The 17,290-nt window shown below is 45.9% G+C and overlaps 2 protein-coding genes across 4 annotated transcripts in view; one reads left to right on the forward strand and one right to left on the reverse strand.

Moving 5' to 3' along the window:
- Manba (mannosidase beta) overlaps positions 1–2,482 on the forward strand; it is a 91,854-nt gene extending 89,372 nt beyond the window's left edge. For all 3 annotated transcript variants that reach the window (XM_006970338.4, XM_042279974.2, XM_076575031.1), the window contains one exon: positions 1,231–2,482. In XM_006970338.4, the coding sequence (XP_006970400.1) occupies positions 1,231–1,455 (225 nt within the window). In that variant the 3' untranslated portion in view covers positions 1,456–2,482. The remainder of the gene's footprint in view (positions 1–1,230) is intronic.
- A 12,012-nt stretch (positions 2,483–14,494) lies between these two features.
- Positions 14,495–17,290, reverse strand: part of Nfkb1 (nuclear factor kappa B subunit 1) — a 117,119-nt gene continuing 114,323 nt past the window's right edge. Inside the window, exon 25 of the mRNA XM_076575033.1 lies at positions 14,495–15,330. Within this exon, the coding sequence (XP_076431148.1) occupies positions 15,170–15,330 (161 nt within the window). The 3' untranslated portion in view covers positions 14,495–15,169. The remainder of the gene's footprint in view (positions 15,331–17,290) is intronic.

Consider the following 17,290-nt stretch of genomic DNA (forward strand, 5'->3'; position numbering starts at 1 on the left):
ACAGGATGCTGGGAAGAAGAAGAGGGGAGTCTCCAGCCTGGAGAGGAAGCAGTGTGGGCAGTACAGAGTAATGGTAATTAAGCCATGAGACAAAAAGTAGATTGATAAAAATGGGTTAATTTAAGTTGTAAGAGCTAGTTAGCAACAAGCCTAAGCTATTGGCCAACCATTTATAATTAATAATAAGTCTCGTGCCATTATTGTTGAGCCAGCAGTCCCCACCAAAATGTCTGACTATACCCTGTCTCAAAAAAATAAAGTGGATAGGCAATTTAGAAGGCTACTTGACCTTGATCTGTGGCCTCAGTGTGCTCAGTTGTGTGTGTGCGCACATATGAACACATGCATGCATATACACACACAACCTAAAAGACTTAATTTAAAAAGAAATTATTTGTTTATTCTTGCTTAGATAAGCTTTGATTACTTCATGATAATTGGGGTAAAGTAGCAGAAGGGCTTCTTGTTCTATTTCATTAGTGTATCAGTGAGACTTGTTCTAATAATGTTGATTAGCTGTTATTGTCAGGGATACTTATTGCGTGTATCTCTGTGAACCGGGAGTTCAGGCTCAATCCCCAGCTCTGCTGTAAGGTGTACAGAGTTGTGACCTTTTTCTTCAAAGCAGGCACCAGAGAGAGCTTGGCCCTGGTGCCTCTTTTCACCTTGGCCTTGCAGCAACAGTAGCCAAGGCTTCCCTGGTTCCTCCTGACCTGAGTAAGTGGGGTAAGCCACTGATCAGCCTGCCTGTGTCTACATTGGGGTCTCCATTGGAAGAGAAGGTGCCATGATTTGGGAACAAGTTATAACTTCATACTTGAGTCTAGAAGCTCTGTGGCTAGGGTCTGCCCCTAGGTCCAGTTCTAGTCCTTTAAAAGTCACTGAAGCCACCAAAATGCTGAATACCCCTTTCTTGGTGTTCTAATGAAGGTTCGTAAGGATATAACGCTTTCAGCTTCTCTCGAGATGTTTTCCTTCAAAATGGGCATTTATGCATTTCCTCGGCTTGAGACAATAATTTGGTGATTTTCCACAGACTTAAATCATTTCCCCGATATTGTCAAGTGTCATAAACTGCACAGAATATATGACTTTTCAGTTCAGACCAAGGGCTGGGAACTGCAGGTTTTATTGGGCCCACATAAATGTCTGCAGACATAAATGTAGGCTGCAGTTCTTTCTTGCCCTTCACCTCCCTTATCTGTTTTATTTTTTTTTTTATTTTTTCAGGTCAACATCTCTCAGAAGGGTGATTTGTTTGTGTTTGACCTGAAAACTTCTGCCATTGCTCCCTTTGTTTGGTTGGATGTAGGAAGCATCCCAGGGAGATTTAGTGACAATGGCTTCCTCATGATTGAGAAGATGCGTTCTGTACTGTTTTACCCTTGGAAGCTCACCAGCAAGAGTGAGCTGCAGCAGGCTTTCAGTGTGACCTCCCTGGCAGATATCTACTGAAGAGACGTGGACGGTATCTCAGTGGACACTGGGAATGAGGCCTTTCTAAAGCATGGCTGGAAAGAAGGGCAGCCAGGGCTAAAGAAGCCACGGCACATCTGCTAGCTGGTATGCACCGATCGTTCACTCTTCCAGTTTGTACAGTGAATACTTTCAAAGATGGCTGATCACCGAGGTGGTGCCCTTAGACAAGGTCATACCCAGGTGTTCTTGAATCACCCAGGATTGTGTTTTTAGGACTTGGTTCCACAGCTAACACACAATGAAGAAGAGTTAGATAACTCGATGATCTTTTGGGGAGTCACTAGATTGTGACCTGACAGTATGCATGGAACTAAATGTGGAGGTTCTGAAGTAATGTAGGCCTTTTAGAACCGTGTGAAATTCTACCCACTGAAGACAGAGTGTGAGGCTACGATTGCCAGAGGAAATGGGAGCTCAGTACAATAGAGGTTACAATAGTTACAACTGAAATTGTTAGATGGCGGCCATATTGATGGCTGTTGGTAGACAGTGGAGGGCCTTGAAGGCTGTCATTTGGTTACCATCTTGAGGTAGGATTCCTTTCTTCATATAGTTTGTTATTAAAAGACCAAGAGAGTGACCTTTCTTTAAAGAGCAGTATAGGCTGGTTGTGCTGGTACCTTCCTGTAGTCCTAGCACTCTGGAGGCAGAGGCAGGAGAATCACAAGTTCAAGGTTGGCCCTAACAACACTGTAGAATTTTTCACCTGTATTGGTTCTAAGCTTTCATGTGACCATTAGGCTAACACTGACTCTGGTGAGCTTTCTAATCAAAAGATGTGAGCTACATTTAAACTCATCTACTCTGGTGTGGAAGTAGCAAAAAATGTTGATAGGTAGCTAATTTGGGTACAGGTTTGTGGACTTTTTTGTACTACTTTTGTACTTTTTTTCTATATGTTTAAAATTATATAAAAAGCCATAGTTTATACAAATTGATTGACAACTTGATAGTTCATCTGTACTCTGTTTCACCATTTAATAAACATTCCATTGTGTGCAAGACTGCACTGACCATTCATTTCTGCTTGATAAATGAGAGAATTTGAAGAATATAAACCAAGATTACTGAGAAGTGTTCATAATTCCTTAGTGGAATGGATGGGTGATGAGTATTTTTATTTCTATCTGAGACTCATTAAGTAATGGTTTTGTTTTTAAAACTGAAGAGCACTAGGCTGAAGATCCCTGAAAAGAAGATAAATACTACAGGCTGTTTAGTGCTTTTCTTCAATACCCGAGGGTTTCCTCATTTTACAGACACACAAAAACACACAAAGACTCTCTCTGTCTCTCTGTCTCTGTCTCTCTCTCTCACACCTGAGGCTGCTCAAGGACTCCACCTTGCTGAGCGCAACAGAGGACCTTGCTCTTCATTAACTGGGTGGATTCCACATGAGAAGTCTGTGAAGTGGACTTTGAAGTGAATAGACTAACAGCCATATCCAGTCTGCATCCTGTGGGAGGGAATGTACCCAACACACAGTGTAAAATCGCTTAACTTGCAATGTGTGGAACCAAATGTGGAGGTTCTGGGGTAATAGCACTGTGAAATGCTACCTACTGAAGACGAAGTGTGTGGTTATTATTGCCAGAGAAAAGAGCTCTCAGGTCCACCAGGAATAGAGAGATGACTTGAAAGTTAAGAGAACTTGCTGTTCTTCTAGAGGACCAGAGGTAGGTTCCCAGAGCTCATGTTAGACATCTCTCAACTGCCTGTACCTTCAGGTCAAAGGGATCTGATACCCTCTTCTGGCCTTTATAGGTACCTGCACATAAATGGCATGCATTCCCAAACATGCATACATACACATGCATATACTTTTAAAAATTATGAGGCTTTTTTGGAGGAACTCATTGCATGGTTCTCTGGTGCGAATTTTGCAGATGACAACAACATATCACAATGTTGGCCACACCTCATCATGTTTACATTGGGGTTATCCTCAAATTAATTCTGCAACCTGAATGAAGTGGCTGAACTTCTGTATTCTCTATTCTTGTGGTAAAATGGAATCAGTAGTCAGTCCGTCTTATTTTTGCAGAATAAATGAAAGAATTTAGCTCAAAGATGTGGCTGCAGAGACAGCAGGGCTGCTAGCCACACTTCTCACAGTTCAAACCCACATTCTGAGGCTTTTTAGCTGTAGGACCTCGGGCAGTGACTACTTCAGTTTTCTTTGGCCGCACACAGTATGAATACCGTTAGGGAGTGGCAGTAGCCCAAGTTTTTCCAGAGAGCCTGTGCACGATTTGGACAGGTGTTTTTACCACGTTTGCTGTAGTGGAGTCTGACGTGCTTTCTCGTGGGGTTGGGTTTCTGAGTTCTGTAGCTCTCCTTAGTGTTTATGGGAACAGCAGGCAAGGTAGAAACAGCAGGATCAGCAGGGTCGGGTCTCACTGATAGAACCTTGCAAAGTATATTCCAGGGAGAGTGCATGGCCAGGTCACACTGCACAGGGTTGGGTCCTCCCAGTCCCCGACAGAGAACAGTGCAAGTAGTAACTTTCTCATTCCTATTCCCTGTCATTCTTTTTCTCTCTGCCTTCTTACTAGACTTTTTATGGTGAGACATTGTCACACCTGGGAAGTCACTTGCAAATTAAGCAGAATGATATTGTTTTCTGATGGAATGAAGGTGAACTGGAGAAATGAAAGCATGTTTGCCAAATTCTTAAGGTGATAAAGACCTGAAGCAGGTGAGATGTAGGTCCCACTTTCCCAAGAGCTGCAGCTGGTAAGGGGGAGGGTCAGCTCCCTTTCCCCCCACAGGTGACAGGGGTAAGGGGTGGGGGAGGGCATCTTTTCCTCGCCCTCCCCAGCAGTAAACTAATCATTGTTCTAATAGCCTTCTTACCCAAATGAACAATCTGCCTCAGTTTCCCCAAGAGCCCCATACTTGAAATCTTTCAATAAGGCCATCTTGTCCAGCATTTTAGGAAAGTTGTTTTTGGAAAACTTGGGATAAAATGAAAACATTGTGAACGGGTCTCTGAAGGCTCTCTTTGTAATTAATACATAAGGAAGAATACTAGATGAGCTGGCCAGGCCCTGCCGTACAAGCAGAGGGTCGGCTAACCTGCCAAGACATCTCTGGGCCCTTGAGCAGGAGCCCAACAGTAATGGGCTTTGCAGAAATAATGGCGTTGCGTCATTGTCTTGTGTTCGATAAGTATCCTTCCTCATGTTTGTAAGTAATGGCCGCCGGTCCTGCCATAAAGGGGAAGTTTGCAGTGATGATGGAGCTTGATTCTTTAGCCCTTTAGCTAGATGTGTGCTGTCTCATGCTGTGCAGTGAGCAAGATTCTACACACACATTACCCAGAGCTCTCTGGAAGGGGGACATTTTTATTTGCAAACTGGCATTTGTCCTTGCCTCTAACATGTTTGGGAGCACCCAAAGTAATAAGATATTACTCTGTTGTCCTTATTTATTGTGGCCTTGGTCAAATTTATTGGGTCCTGAGAGACAGCATACATTCCTAGGGGTTGGAGCAGCTATTACTGACTGGCCAGCCAACAGCCAGACTGTCTGCTCTGTGGAGGAGGCTGTGTCCATCTCCAGGGAGTGAATACTTGGTTATTCCAAGCATATTCCCCTTTGTCAGTGGGTGGTGTATGGTTAAGCATGTGACCTAAGTACGTATCTTGATAGGATTTTCCTGCCTGGTAAAAGAGATACTGGAGGGGCTGGAGAGATGCCTCTGTCGCTTGAGAGTACTTGCTGCTCTTCCAGAAGACTTGGGCTATGATTCCCAGCACCCACAGGATGGCTCACAGTCATCTGTCATTGTAACTGCCAAGGGTCAGATACTCTCTTCTGACCTCAGGCACTGCAGGGGTGCAGTAATACAGGCAGGCAAAACACTCATACCCATAAAATATGCCTTATAAATAGATACTGGAAGTGAATCTTGCTACTGGGTGTAACTGAGAAACATCTATTTGAGGACTGGACACTTAAGAGCTGTTGATGAAACAGTGTTGACAGGGACAGCAATGGTGTAGAGCTGCTAAACTAGCCCTCCACCCCCGAACTCGGGTCTTCTTAGAATACCCAAAAGGCCTCATTTGTTTAACCCGCTTGCAGCCAGTCAGGTCTTCCGATTTGAGAACCAGTCATCCTAACTGATTCAAGTAAAGGAATGAGCTTTGGCGTTAGATGCACTAGGTACTTGTGTTTGAATCCTGGGCCAATACTAGCAGGTTTTGAGTCCTTCTGTGCCTTAATTTTTATATTTTCTATTTGTGTGCGTGGTATATATATATGTTTGTGAGCGTGCCTGTGTGTGGAGGCCAAAGGTCAATGTCAGATGTCTTCCTTGATCTCTCGCTACCATTTTTTTTTAAGACAGGGTCTCTCTCTGAACCTGCAGCTCACTGATTCAGCAAGGCTGGCTGGCCAATGAGCTTTGGGGATCCGCTCGCCACTGCTCTCCCTACTCTGAGGTGAAAGATGTGTATCACCATGCTTGGCTCTCATGGGGATGATGGAGATCCAAAGGCAGGGCCTCATGTATCAGCAGCAGGCACTTTATCAGCTGAGCGACCTTGCTGGCCCTTCTCTGCCTTAGCTTTATATGTATGTATATATAATTTAATGTATATACATATACATACACACATATGTATAATTTAACCCACCTCCTACGTTAATTGTGAGCAAATGTAAGCTATCGTGCTTATTGCTTCCACATGAAGGCCACAGGACAGGTCTAGGGAGGTGGGCATATCTGCATCTGGGCAGGATCAGATGTTAGCCTGGACAGTGTCACCCAGGGACCCAGGGAGAGTCAAGGGAAGCAGCAAGCACCCCATTATCCTACCCTGACTGGCTGTCCTGAAGACACACGTATAGGAAGTTTGGATGAAATCACAGAGCCCATTTGGCCAGCAGATGGAAGTCCAGAAGTGCTCTAGAAATTTGAATGACCTGGTAACATTTAATAAGGGAGAGTTCATTCAAAATAATGGATTTATTTGTCTCTGATCTTCATGCTATAGGGAAAAAACCAAACCAAGACAAAAAACAATAAAGCCTGTATTTGGTGAATTTGCTCCTAGGCAATCTTAACTTATAATCAATCAAAATCACCTTCACGATCACCTGAGCTTTGAGGTCCCACACATAGCTAGGTCTTGGGGAGGGCAGGGCAGGCACATGGGCTTCCCCTCAACCATGGGGTGCTGGGTCACCCACCGCCCGTGCCTGGATGATGCAACTTCATCTAACGCCAACATGTGTTAATCTTGAATTAGTCGCGTAACAGCCCAGCTTTAATTTCTTTATGTTACAGACCGTGGTCAATAATAACAAGTATTTCACAGCATCACTGTGAATTAAATGGGATCAGCCTGTCCAGTGCCAGCAGGGATCAGCTCACGGTAAATGCTGCCTTGCGGTTTACTGTCCCGCAAAAGATTGTGGGAGCCATTAGGCCTAGGGAGTCTCTGGACTAAAGCAAAAAAGGCTTTTAAAGCTTTACTACCAGGGGATGGGGATGACTCCAGCTCTATGACCTGAGTTGAAGAAACGGAAAGATGAATATATTTCAAATCCACCCTCCTCCTTTTTTGGTATGGCTGGGTCCAGTTTTATCAAAAGCAAAACAAAAGAGCTGCGGGAGGCGGGGCCCTGCCGGGTGACTGTGCAGGGCTCCGCAGCTGCCCACAGAGGCTACTTATCTCCTATGCACAGGAAATGAGGCTGCTGGGAGGCAGCTGGCCAGTGCCTGGCTTTCAGCGAGCTTCCTGGGGGGTTCGGCACCCTGTTGCTCTAAGGTGGAGGGTGGGGGAAGAGCCCGGGGGAGCTAGCTGCCACTGCACGGGAGTGTATGCACGGGCGACTGTTTTCAAAGGAAGGTAGTAGTGAGAGATGAAGAGTGAAAGGTGGAGAGAGAGGGGGAAGAAGATAGTCGATAGGAAGAGAAAGAGTGTGAAAGAGAAAAAGAGAGAAGGGGAGAGAGAAAGCGAGAGAGAGAAAGAGAAAGCGAGAGAGACAGGAAGAGGAAAAGAGAGAAAGGAAGAAAGGATGCGATAGAGAAGGAAGAGCGAGAAAGGGCAAGAAGGGACGGACGGGGGCGGGGTTGGGAGGAGAAGGTGGGGGGAGGGGAGAAAAGCTAGGAGGCTGCAGATCTCTTCGCGCAGCTCCAGCTTCTTTCCAGGCTCCTGGCAAACAGCGAGAGGCAACAGCAGGAAACACAAGGTTCCAACACGCAGAGCAACTTTATTTCATTTCTTTCCATCCTGCTAGCCTGGCAAAAAGGTAGCAGCTGAGTGATTTTTTTTAAAGTGCGTGCGTGTGCGTGTGTGGTGTCTGGAGGTCTAAGGACAACTTTGTGGAGTCGGTTCTCACCTTCGACCTTTTTGTGGGTTCTGGGGATCCCTCAGCTTGCCAGGCTTGTGCAGCCATCGCCTTTCCGAGCTGAGCCACCTTGCCAGCCCAGAATGATTCCTAATGGAAATTTAATTACTGTGACTCTATGGAAACTTGACGCAAAGCCTCTGGAATAGCCGAGGGAGAAGTTAGATGAGCTACAGAGAAAGTCTCCGCGACAAATGGAAAGATGTGACCGTCAGCGGCTGCGTGGCCGCATGTGGCACGGCCTGAGGAAAGGGATGGCATTCCACCTCCAGTTCGCCCCTCTCTGCATCCTTGAGGAGCCCCCGTGCCTTTCGGAGCCACCATGGCGGCTGGCCCGCATGCTCTGCGCATATGCTGTGCCCCAGTTACTATATAGGCTTTTGGCTGGAGGGTGGGGAAGGCAGAGCCAAATGGTGACTGTGACCTTCAAGGGGTCAAAACTGGGGTTGGCAGGCTTGTAGGGATGTCTTTGCATAGATCTGAGTGGTTCACACAGATAGTTTGGGAGCCCACACTGTCCTCACTCCTGGGTGGATGGTGGTACCGCTCTGTGTCCCAGGCAGTGATGGAGAGGTGCAGGGGCAGTGGAGCCCCAGGAAGGGTCATGACCAGCTCTGGTGGCCACGCCTGCCTGGGAGGCTGCAGCAGGACTTCACAGGGGTGTTCCGGGTGGTCCTATTGGCCTGCCTGGGTCTGCCTGTGCTGCTGTTGGGAGGCAGGATTCTGTATCAGTGTGGGCGGAGCACAGGCAGAGTATGGGTGGGTTTGCTAAAGGAAGGGGATGCACCCCAGGAAGCAAGGCCAGGCAGTGTTGAGAAACAAGCACCTAGGGGCTCCCAAGCCAGGGGCAAGGGGCCGGAAGGAGAAAGGTCGAAGGAAGGAAGATCAGCAAGCACTCTGAAGACACCTCCTGCCCTGTCCTGGGAGCTCTCCCTAGTTTTAGTGTTCTTAGCTGAGTTAGTTTGGTGGACTGCTCCCTTCCAGCTGTTTGGCCAGTTGTGAGTACTGTCCTTCAATGCCCCTGACTGGCAAGTGGCTCCTTCTGGCACAACCATGTGATTGATTTGTTCCTTCAAGGCATCCCTGCACTCTGATTGGCTAAAGAGCAACGCTGAGACCCAAATGTGAAGTGAAGTTGGTCCGGCTGGTCCGGCTCTCTCTCTTCACAGAAAGACCAGACAACAGCACATATGTCCTGCGGACTGTGGCCCGAAGTATAACCCCTCCATTTACCTCAGAGTGTCACAGAAATCAGTACTTGGAAATATTTTTAGGTGGAAGCACTCACGTTTAAAGATACTTGCTTAATTTTGTAAGATAGTTGTTTCCAGACAGGTGGTGGTGGTGGTGGCGGCGGCGGCGGCGGCGGCGGCGGCGGCGCACGCCTTTAATCCTAGCACTTGGGAGGCAGAGCCAGGCGGATCTTCCTGAGTTCGAGGCCAGCCTGGTCGTTCCAGGACAGGCTCCAAAGCTACACAGAAAAACCCTGTCTCAAAAAACCAAAAAAAAAAAAAAAAAAAAAAAAAAAAAAAAAAAAAGATAGTTGTTTCCAAATCATAGAAAGAAATTTATTTCAAACGTGTAAGGAACATGGGAACATGGAGATAAACAAGTGTGCTGTAGAAGAAAATCACCCTTGCTATGAAGCTTCTCCTTCAAATCTTTGAGTTATACTGTAACTTAAGTTGTACACTGTTGCTTTGGGAAAGGGAAGGTGAACTTCAAAATCATCATCATCGTCATCTGCTTTTGAGACAGGGTCTCACTATGTAGTCTAAGTTGCCTCAAAATGATGGTAATCCTCCTGTCTCAGCCTCCTGAGCATTGGGATTACAAACATGTGCCACAAGCCTGGCTTTACAAAATGGTTTTGAAATGCAGAAAACGTCTCTTTCGCCATAGAACAGACCTAACAATTTGGGACTTGGTACCGGCATCAAGGTTCAGCCCTTCCCGGTGGGAGATGTTTCCTCTCCGGCTTTGTGTTTTCAGCCCCAGCTCTGCTACGGTGCTGAGTGGAAGGCTGGAGCAGGGACTCTTACTTTGTCTGCTAGGCTTCTGGCCTGGAGAGAATAAACAGAATCTCCACCGTTTCTTTCCTGTGGCTGTCAAGGTCATGCCAGCTCTCTGCAGACAGAGACTGATCGACCGACCAACTCGCCCTTTCCTTTGGGTGGGATCCCTATGGGCCATAGCTTCCTGAAGAAATTAATCTGTTAAGGTCTGCCGGCCTGACGTCTTTCACACAGCGTTGTAGGAACAGCTCTAAACTCTGCCACACCCCCAGCATCTGAATAGGTAACCTTAAGATCTTTCCCACCCCTAAGTTCTGTGATATTGAAGGAAATAAACACAATTTTTGTTTCACCCCATTTTGACTCCTGTGTCTCCCCACATCCATTACCAGGGGAAGTATAAGTCAGAAAGAAAAATTTCCTGGAAAGCACAAAATAGGAAGAAGAAAGGTACAGTGGCCTCTAGCTCATGAATAATTCATGCATATGCATCTTAGCTTGTTGATAATCGTTTTAAGCAAGCAATATGTCTTTTTGGTGATATTCTCAGCTCACTTTGCATATGGCTCGATACATTATGGCTCCATCTTTGCACGGAACTGTACACATTTTTATAAACACAAGCTAGTTTTTCATCAAAGACTCCAAGCATCCTCAAAGATAGTCTTTGGGGTTGGTCAGACCTGGATTTGAATCTGGGATGGGTCAAAATGGAGCTTTGTTTCTGTATCAGAAACGGGTTGAGAATGATTAGTAATTCTTGATGGAAAGGGGCTGCTGTGTAAAGACGCTCACTCTGGCTGGCTCCTTCCCCTTCGCTTTTCTCCGCTAAGACTTACCAGGTTTTGGGGCTGTACTCTGAGCTGGTGACCGCAATGTCTGTGTTGCCAGAGAGCTGCCGTAGGGGATCCAGGTGGGTAAATGAACAATGGCAGGGCTTCCTTCTGCAGAAGAAGAAAGGCTGCGGATCCTGAAAAGGTCTGGGTTATGCCTGCCGAGTACAGAAACCTCAAAGGTTGACTGAAGTTCTGAGGAAGCTATTTTTGAGTGGCGGCCTGCTGTGAGACGGGCTCCGGCGCAGAGCTTATTTCAGGCCATTCTAGCTTCCCACCTGATCACCTACACTGCCTCTGGTATTTATCCCCATCTGCTGGCGCAAAGGTGGACTCTCCTTCCATTGGGAGGCAGGCAGTGCTGGCTGCCTTCCTATGAACTAGCATAGAGACCTGGGTAGGAAGGAGAAGTTTCTGGAACAAAGGGGAGCCAAAACTGCTTATTAAAGACTAGAAATGCTATTCTGGTTGGTGTCCCTCACATCAGTATCTATGTATCTATCTATCTATCTATATCTATATCTATATCTATATCTATATCTATATCTATATCTATATCTATCTATCTATCTATCTATCTATCTATCTATCTATCTATCATCTATCTATCTATCTATCTATCTATCTATCTATCTATCTATCTATCTATCTATCTACCTATCTATCTATCTATCTATCTATCTAATTTTTGCTTTCTGAGACAGGGTTTCTCTGTGTAGCCCTGGCTGTCATGGAACTTGCTCTGCAGACCGGCTGGGCTCGAACTCAGAGATCTGCCTACCTCTGCTTTTGAGTGCTAGGATTAAAGGCATGCACCACCATTGCCTGTCTTAAGTTAGTATCTTTTAATGCTGAACTTCTGGTAGGAGAACTGCCTCACGTCTCACAAGAAACCTGCCATCCACTTTACACCCAGGGCTTAAAACCCTCACTAGCATTTAATTTGCTTTCAAACCTGTCATTTGAGCAGAACAGCAAAACAGCCTGGCTCTATCATGGGCTGCATCTGCTGAGGCAGCCTAAAGGCCAGGCAGGGTCACTTGGCAGCTGAGAGGTTGGCTTGCCTGGCATTGGCTAGGATCTTGGTTAAGGCTGTTGGCTCAACACTGGTGCTGGGCTTCTCTATGTGGCTGCTTGGCTCCCTCTGAATGTGGTAACTGAGTTCCAGGAGAACGCCCAGGGAGGCTGGCAGAAGTTGGGACCTAAGTTTGGAAGTCACTCTGCATCTTTACTGCCTTGCCACAGGCGGCCTAGACTCAGGAAGAGATGGTCTCTCTCTCTCTCAGTGGGATGGCTATTGACATTATGCTGTGGGACACAGCAGCCAACAGCCGCAGAGAGGACCTGGCTGAGGGATGGAGGCAAGGTTGTTCCAAGAAGTACTAAGGAACACTAGAAAAGTTCTTTTTCATTTTATAGTTTTCAAAACTCAGAATAACAGGGGTGTGTCAGGACAGAGAAATGGTAATGTAATAGAAGATAGAATTTTCTTTTTAACAAGTTTCCATTTATTTGTGATGTACTCTAAGATTGTTTTTATACCACAGAATAAAGTCTTGATTAAAAGGGCCTCTTGACTTCCAGATTATTTTCCATGATTAGTAGTATGTCTAATATTCTTACGGTTTAAATTTTCATACATCTGGAAATTTTGATAGGGAAGGACTCAGATTAATTGGTGATTAAGCCACTTGGGATATTGGTTTATTAAATAGTTATCCTCTTAGACTAGGTAACAAGGAGGGCCCAAAGGGGGACACTTGTACTTCCCAGGGAAGGGGAAATAGAAGAGATCTCCTGGGTAAATCTGCAGATGGGGATGGGAATATGAGGGATCAGGTTGTGGGGCGGATGGAAGGGGAGAGTAATGAAAGAGATGTCTTGATGTGGGGGGTGACATTTCGGGGTCAGGTAGAAACCTATTGCAAGAGAAACTCACATCAATCTCTAAGGATGACCCCAGCTAAGACTCCTAGCAATAGTGGATAGGTAGCCTGACTGGCCTTCTCCTGTAATCAGATTGGTGACTACCCCAACTGTCATTGGAGAACCTTCGTCCAGTAACTGATGGAAACAGATGCAGAGATCCACAGCCAAACACTGGGCTGAGCCTGAGGAATCCTGTTGAGTAGTGGGAGGAAGGATTGTACAAGCAGGGGGGTCAGGGTCATCACAAGGGAGCCCACAGAAACAACTGGCCTGCTCATGGGAGCCCACAGACTATGGGTTGACAGCTAGGGAGCCCGCACGGGATAAGTCTGCATAATGTGGGATGGTCATGTGGTTTGAGCTGCTTGTGGGACTCCTGGCAGTGGGACTGGGGCCTGTCCCTAGTGCTTTGGCTGGCTTTCAGGAACCAATTTCTCATACTGGATCGCCTTGCCCAGCCTTAAGACAAGGAGAGGAGCTTAGTCTCTACCTCAACTTGATATGCCATGCTTTGTTGACACCCATGGGAGGCCTGCCCCTTTCTGAACAGAGGTGGAGGAGGGGTGGGTTGGGGAGGGGGACAGTGAGGAGGGAGGTGGGGGGAGGGAATGGGAGAAGGGTGGAGGAGAAACTGCGGTTGGGATGTAAAATAAATGAAAAAAATTAATAAAAAAAATTGAGGGCTCAAGAGATGGCTCAATGGTTGAGAGCACTGACTGCTCTTCCAGAGGACCTGGGTTCAATTCCCAGCAACCACATGGTGGCTCACAACTGTCTGTAACTCCAGTTCCAGGGGATCTGACACCCATGGCAAAACACCAATGCACATAAAATCAAAATAAATAAATTTAAAAAGGGAAAACAAAAAAAACCTCTTAATCACTGACATTTTATTTAATCTTATACCAAATCCCTACTGATGGACTCAATCATTATTTATCTTCTTGTCCTAATAAAATTATGCCCTAGGAGCTCAATATCTGGTTATAAACTCAGAAGCACCTTAGCCACAACCAGGCTGAGCTCTCTAAGCCTCCATTTTCTTCTCTGTAAGTTGGGAATATTTTGTCCCCACCCCCATTTGGGTTACTTTTAAGACTATGTGACTTAACATATGCAAAATCATCCTGTTTTTTTTTTTTCCCCAACATCCATGCAGCTGGAATTTTCTGGGATCCCGACTCTGATGTGGGCACTGGCTCACAAGATGTCTATTTGGCATACCTCGAGCTTGATGCTGTGAGAAGGTGGATAGAGGGAGATGAAGCCAGCACTACCATAGCCAGTCTCCCAGGGATCTGCAGAAATGACTCCTCACTTCCCTAGCAACCATTAATGGCCAGCTGCACTTGTGTGTGGGGGTGGCACTCATGAGTCCCTCCCCATTACAGGTTGAAGGGTCACATCTTGTACATGTTTTGTGAAGTCAGCCATAATTACTATGTGCTCATGAATGTAACGGCCATGCCATATCCAGAAGATATGTGGAAGTTTCGATATGTTAAACATCACAGAGACAGAAAGAATGCATTGGAGAGGGGTAATGTACAGAATGGAAAATGTCACTGCTGTGTCCAGATGAGGTTTCCTGGGCCAGAATTTGCCAAACTCAACTTCAGTCTTGGGATAGAACACTTTTCTTTCCATATTTGTCTTTTTGCACATTTCTAGCTTAAAAAATGTGTCTAAAGGAGAATGTAAATGTGATAAACAGTTTACAGACTGATCTCAATTACAGGGGTGAATGTGGGTGTAATAAACAGGCTGTGGACTGATCCCAGTTACAGGGGAGAATGTGGGTGTAATAAACAGGCTGTGGACTGATCCCAGTTACAGGGACTCCTCTGAAAAAGTATTTGCAGAGATCAGACAAGATGAGGTCAACAATGTGCTTGTCCTTTTATTATAAAAGTAAAATAAAAAATAGCATTTATAAATCCAACATTTTTTCTTTTAAAGTATTTGATTTAGAAAACATATTTACAATAGTAAAATGCAGAAAAGGGGGAAAATAGTATTTTCAGCATTGATTGTAGCATGTCTTAAATATTGTTAAGTTCATGTGTCTTTTTTAAATCACAGATAAACCACATTAGAAAAAGCAATGTCTTTTTTTTATTACTCATCAAGTTACTCATTTAAAAATATCCTTTTCCTTGATCTTAATTTGAATGCACAACTGTACTGCAGACGGCTAGAGAGAACACGGGGTGGGACAGGGGCACTTTTAATGACAGCAGGAGCCCAGCAGAGGGACAGCAGCGACAACACAAAGCAAGTGTAATCCAGTAGCAGCTGGAAAAGCTCAAGCCACCTCCCCCAAGCCACAGCTGAGTGCTGGGATCGCTAGATACCATCTGTATGTGACAACTAAAATTCATTTCAGAACCAGGGAAGGGAGCCAAGTTCAGAAGGCCTTGAATGAAACCAAGAATGACCCGGTGGCCGGTTGTCTTCCAGCACCTTTGGATTCGCTCGGCCTTCCTCGTTTGGATTGATGCAGTGGAATTCAGGCCTTTGGTTTACACAGTGTGGGGAACGGCCAGCAGGCTAAATTTTGCCTTCTATAGGTCCTTCCTGCCCATAATTGTGGGGTATTTTGTTTAGAGATAGCAGTGAGCTGTCTCCAGGCAAAGACTCTGTGAAGCTGAGTTTGCGGAAGGATGTCTCCACACCACTGTCACAGATGCTGTCATTGTCACGGAGCTCATCTGTGGACAAAGCACAAGTTCATTAGAGGCTTGGCTACACCCAGGCAAGGCCTTTGTTCCGCCCTGCCGCCGCTGTCCTGGTTATCTTCAACTGTCAACTGTGCACAGCCCAGAGTCACCTGAGAAGAGCGTCTCAGTTGAGGTACTGCCCAGACATCAGAGGGGACTGAGTGTCTTCACTGTTACCTGAGGTGGGATGGCCTGCCTCCCATATACAGCATCTCTTCCAGAGAGGTGGTCCTGGGCCATGCAAGAAGGCTGTCTAGACATGAGCCTATGAGGCAGCAAGCAGCAGTCCTCAATGGTTTCTGATTTTGAGTTGCCGTCCTGACTTCCCTCAATGATGGATGGTAACCCGGAAGTGAAAATAAATCCTTTCCTCCTCTAAGTTGCTTTTGGTCAGAGTGTTGTATTACAGTATTCTAATAAAGCTAGAACACCCATCTTCCACAGCAGTGGGGCTCCCTTCCCTGGATCTTCTGTGGACTACCGCGGAGAGGGATGTGCTTGCTAGCTTCCACCAGCCACCACATCCCACCTGGCCACCCATGCTCATCAGCATTGCTCACAGTGGCGTGAAGGGCAGGAGATAGCAAATGACATTAAAAACTGCTGAGTCAGAATTGGCCAAGAGGACATCTTCCTTTTGAAATCTTGCCTTCTGTTTGTTGGAATCCTTTCTGATTTCTCTTCATTAAGAATATACTTATTTCCCCCTTAGGAATGAGGCATATTTTCCTAACTGCTCTATTACTTTTTTACAGCCAGGAAAACTGCTGAACATAAGACAAAATAAATTCATAATAGAAGTAGGAACCAAAACGGAGATTTCTCTTCGGGCTGTATGAGCTATTAAATAATACACATTGCCTAGAAAAAATTTTGGTGCAAGAAATTGAGGCTGTTTTGTAAAAATGTCTCTATACTAAAAACTTAAATTTTACTTGCTGGAAAGTATCCTTGGGGATCTGACCAGACCAGTTTATTCTCTGCACAGAGTGACTAAGGAAACAAAAACCTAACATACACTAAGCAAATGCTTAATTATCATCATTGAATCTTAACGTCAGACCTGAGACTTCAGTGACAGTACCGTAGTGTTGTCCTGGTGCTAACTCCAATCAATAGTCTTTGTCTGCTATCTGTTATATAATAGAGACTGTGGAGTGTTTTAAAGGCTTGATGTCTATTATGGTTTGGATCTTAAAATGTCCTCCAAAGGCTGTGTGTTAAGTAAAGGCCTGGTTACCAGCCTGTGATATTATTTGGAGGTAGTACTTTTTGAAGGGAGGGACACAAAGAAGGAAGTTAGGTCATTGGGGGTGTGGCCTTGAAAGAGACAGTGGGCCTCTGGCTCTTCCCCATCTCTCTGTGCTGTCCAAACATCGTGAAGTGACAGGATTCCTCTGCCATGTGCTTCTACCATGGTGAAGGCTTTGCCATACCTGAAGGCAACGGCCCATGGAACCTATAAACTGTGACCCAAACCAAATCTTGCCTCCTTCTGAGTTGGGACCCAACAGTGGAGTATCAGCACTCTCGTGTGCCTGGGGAAAGTGTGCCCATGTGTGGAGTGTCACACCGGTGACTTCCTTGATTACTCTGCATCTTGTCTTTTGAGGCTGACCAAGGAGTCCAAAGTCCACCTCTCTTGCTGTCCCTTCTTCCTCCATGCGCCGGCTACTGGGATTACAGGCATTCGCCACCCTCCGGGCTTTTCCACAAATGCAGGAGGAAACAGTCAGGCTCTCGAACTTGTCATCCTCCTAGCTGCTGAGTATTTACTTTTTAATTATGATAGGAGCCCTGTCATGTCCCATCACTGTGGTGCAGAGAACAGATGGAGGTCAGCAAAGGAACGGCCACTGCTGGAGTTCAGGCAAGAAACGAGGAAGGGCTGGACCAGGCAGCCGTCACGAAGGGAAGGAAAGCTGCTGGGCTGAACATGAGTGCCAGAAAA

Source organism: Peromyscus maniculatus, chromosome 6 (assembly GCF_049852395.1).
Source record: "Peromyscus maniculatus bairdii isolate BWxNUB_F1_BW_parent chromosome 6, HU_Pman_BW_mat_3.1, whole genome shotgun sequence".
Lineage (NCBI taxonomy): Eukaryota > Metazoa > Chordata > Mammalia > Rodentia > Cricetidae > Peromyscus > Peromyscus maniculatus.